This window comes from Rhagoletis pomonella, unplaced genomic scaffold, assembly GCF_013731165.1.
Source record: "Rhagoletis pomonella isolate Grant_MI unplaced genomic scaffold, Rhpom_1.0 Rhpom_scaffold_00006, whole genome shotgun sequence".
NCBI classification, from domain to species: domain Eukaryota; kingdom Metazoa; phylum Arthropoda; class Insecta; order Diptera; family Tephritidae; genus Rhagoletis; species Rhagoletis pomonella.
The window spans coordinates 53,317,983-53,319,958 of NW_023458560.1; the positions used below are offsets into that span (position 1 = coordinate 53,317,983).

Below are 1,976 nucleotides of genomic sequence, written 5' to 3' on the forward strand. Positions count from 1 at the left end.
AAAATAACTGTTATATGCAGATTATTTAGACAAAAATCAAAAAAAAAAATTGTTATTTTGGATTTATAAAATAAAAATCAGAGGTAACTGTTATTTAAGGAGTAATTTAAAAAAATCAAAAAATAGTTGTCAAAGAGCTTTTTTTTTTTTGAATAAAAGTTGTAACTGTTACGGTCTCTGGTAAATTTGTTTGGTACATGAGATAAAATATAGAATTGTATTATCGAACCTCTAGGCGGCAGAATTTATATCCTTCATATGACTGATTAACAGGATCTACCTTTAATATAAAAATTACATCAACATGTCTATCCACATCAACTTATAGATATATTCACATTCAAATATAATGTTTCTTCTTTCGATTTATATATATTTATATACTTACTTTAATCATCTTTAACCTTTGTTTTTCAGAATACAACAAATACGATCCACTTAAAGCCGAAATTCACAGCATTCATGAGCAACAGAACACCATATTGATATTGCTGATCGTCTTGCTGGCACTCATTGCTATAAGATACATATACAAATGTGTACGTTGGTTCCGACGTAATCGCATCTTCACATCAATGCTAAAGAAGCTGCACAAGCAGCATGAAGCCGCCGGCACTGGCACAAATGGCAAGGATATGGCAGTGGGAGCGACAATATCCAATGTGATGGCCATAAATGGTGATATGGAGCGAGCGCCATCGCAGATATTTAGTGTAACGGGTAAGTGAAAGAGGAAATAGTTGCTAAAGGCAAAGAGTAAACTTAAAGTAGTACTTTTATTTTTAAAATCAAAATTAATGTTTCTTTTCTTAGGCGCTGAAGGCTCGGTAATGACAATGACAACACCAGTCAGCACACGCTATCCGGCGGAGAATAGCACTACACCAACAACAGTGGTGACAGAGTATTCGTATGATAATCAAGCGCTTGCATTGACGCCTGTTTCGGAGAAACCAAATGGTGGTGTGCACGCCTTTTGAACGCATTTGAGGATATGTTTGCCATAGCGAGAAGAGCGGAGTTGGGGAGAGGAATTTCTATCGAGAGACAGTAAAGGTGAAAAATGAGCGAATAACGTATTTGGGAGATCTGTCGTAGAGAGACGTGTTAGTTAAATGATATTATATATTGAATCATCAGTTAAAAATTATGAAAGTATTACACGTCGGCCCAGTAAAGGAAGTTTTCACGACTACTTAACCTAATTAGGCATACGCTGAAGATCATCATTATATTGGCACCGATCGTGTAAGAGATGATCAATCTTATGGAAGCAAATACTATATACCTACCTCGCTTGATTGACTATCTCAGTCGGGAGGTTCGTTGTTTTGTTCGAACTATTGGTTTGAGTAAGCGGGGAAGCAACTCTATCATTTCGATTTCGAAGTTTTATTAGTGCGGAAAAGTTGTGTTACATGATAACGTTGAATCGTGTTCAACCGTTTTCCGATCGAAGATTAAGAACACGTATTCAAAGTATAAAAGAATCTCAATTTAAGAGATATTTCGAAACTTTAAGGCTCTTGGAGCGACCGTATATATTATTCCATTCAATGTTTTCCACTTACGCAACTTTTTCGCACTACTAGAATTTCGAAATTGAAATTGTTGATTTTTTCGCTCCACCCTACGGTTCATTTTCCTACAACCCATGCAAATATCAACAAAAAAAAAAATTCTATAAAAGCAGCTAAAAGCTAGTTACTTTGGCAAAAAAAAATTTAATATCTACAAGATTCAATTTTTTATGAATCGCTTATGACTCGTATGTAAAGTACACCTGTGACGTCAATTATACACTCATGTACTTAAAATTAGTAATTTATTTAGCTGTAAATTAATGAGAAATCATTGGTAAATTGTTTGAATAAGCAACGAATACATCATTGAAGAAGATATTAGAGAGCAAATGTGAATTCTTAAAAAAAAAAAAAAATTTAAATCACCAAAAGTGCTGACAAATTGCGATTTAA

The 1,976-nt window shown here is 34.0% G+C and overlaps 2 protein-coding genes across 2 annotated transcripts in view; one reads left to right on the forward strand and one right to left on the reverse strand.

The window, feature by feature from the left end:
* The window catches only part of LOC118741978 (protein grindelwald-like), a 65,484-nt gene extending 63,545 nt beyond the window's left edge, over positions 1-1,939 (forward strand). Inside the window, exons 3-4 of the mRNA XM_036473945.1 lie at positions 418-720; positions 814-1,939. Coding sequence (XP_036329838.1) covers positions 418-720; positions 814-980 — 470 coding nt within the window. The 3' untranslated portion in view covers positions 981-1,939. The remainder of the gene's footprint in view (positions 1-417; positions 721-813) is intronic.
* Positions 1-1,976, reverse strand: part of LOC118740943 (UDP-glucosyltransferase 2-like) — a 515,118-nt gene that overhangs the window by 436,627 nt on the left and 76,515 nt on the right. The window lies entirely within an intron of this gene.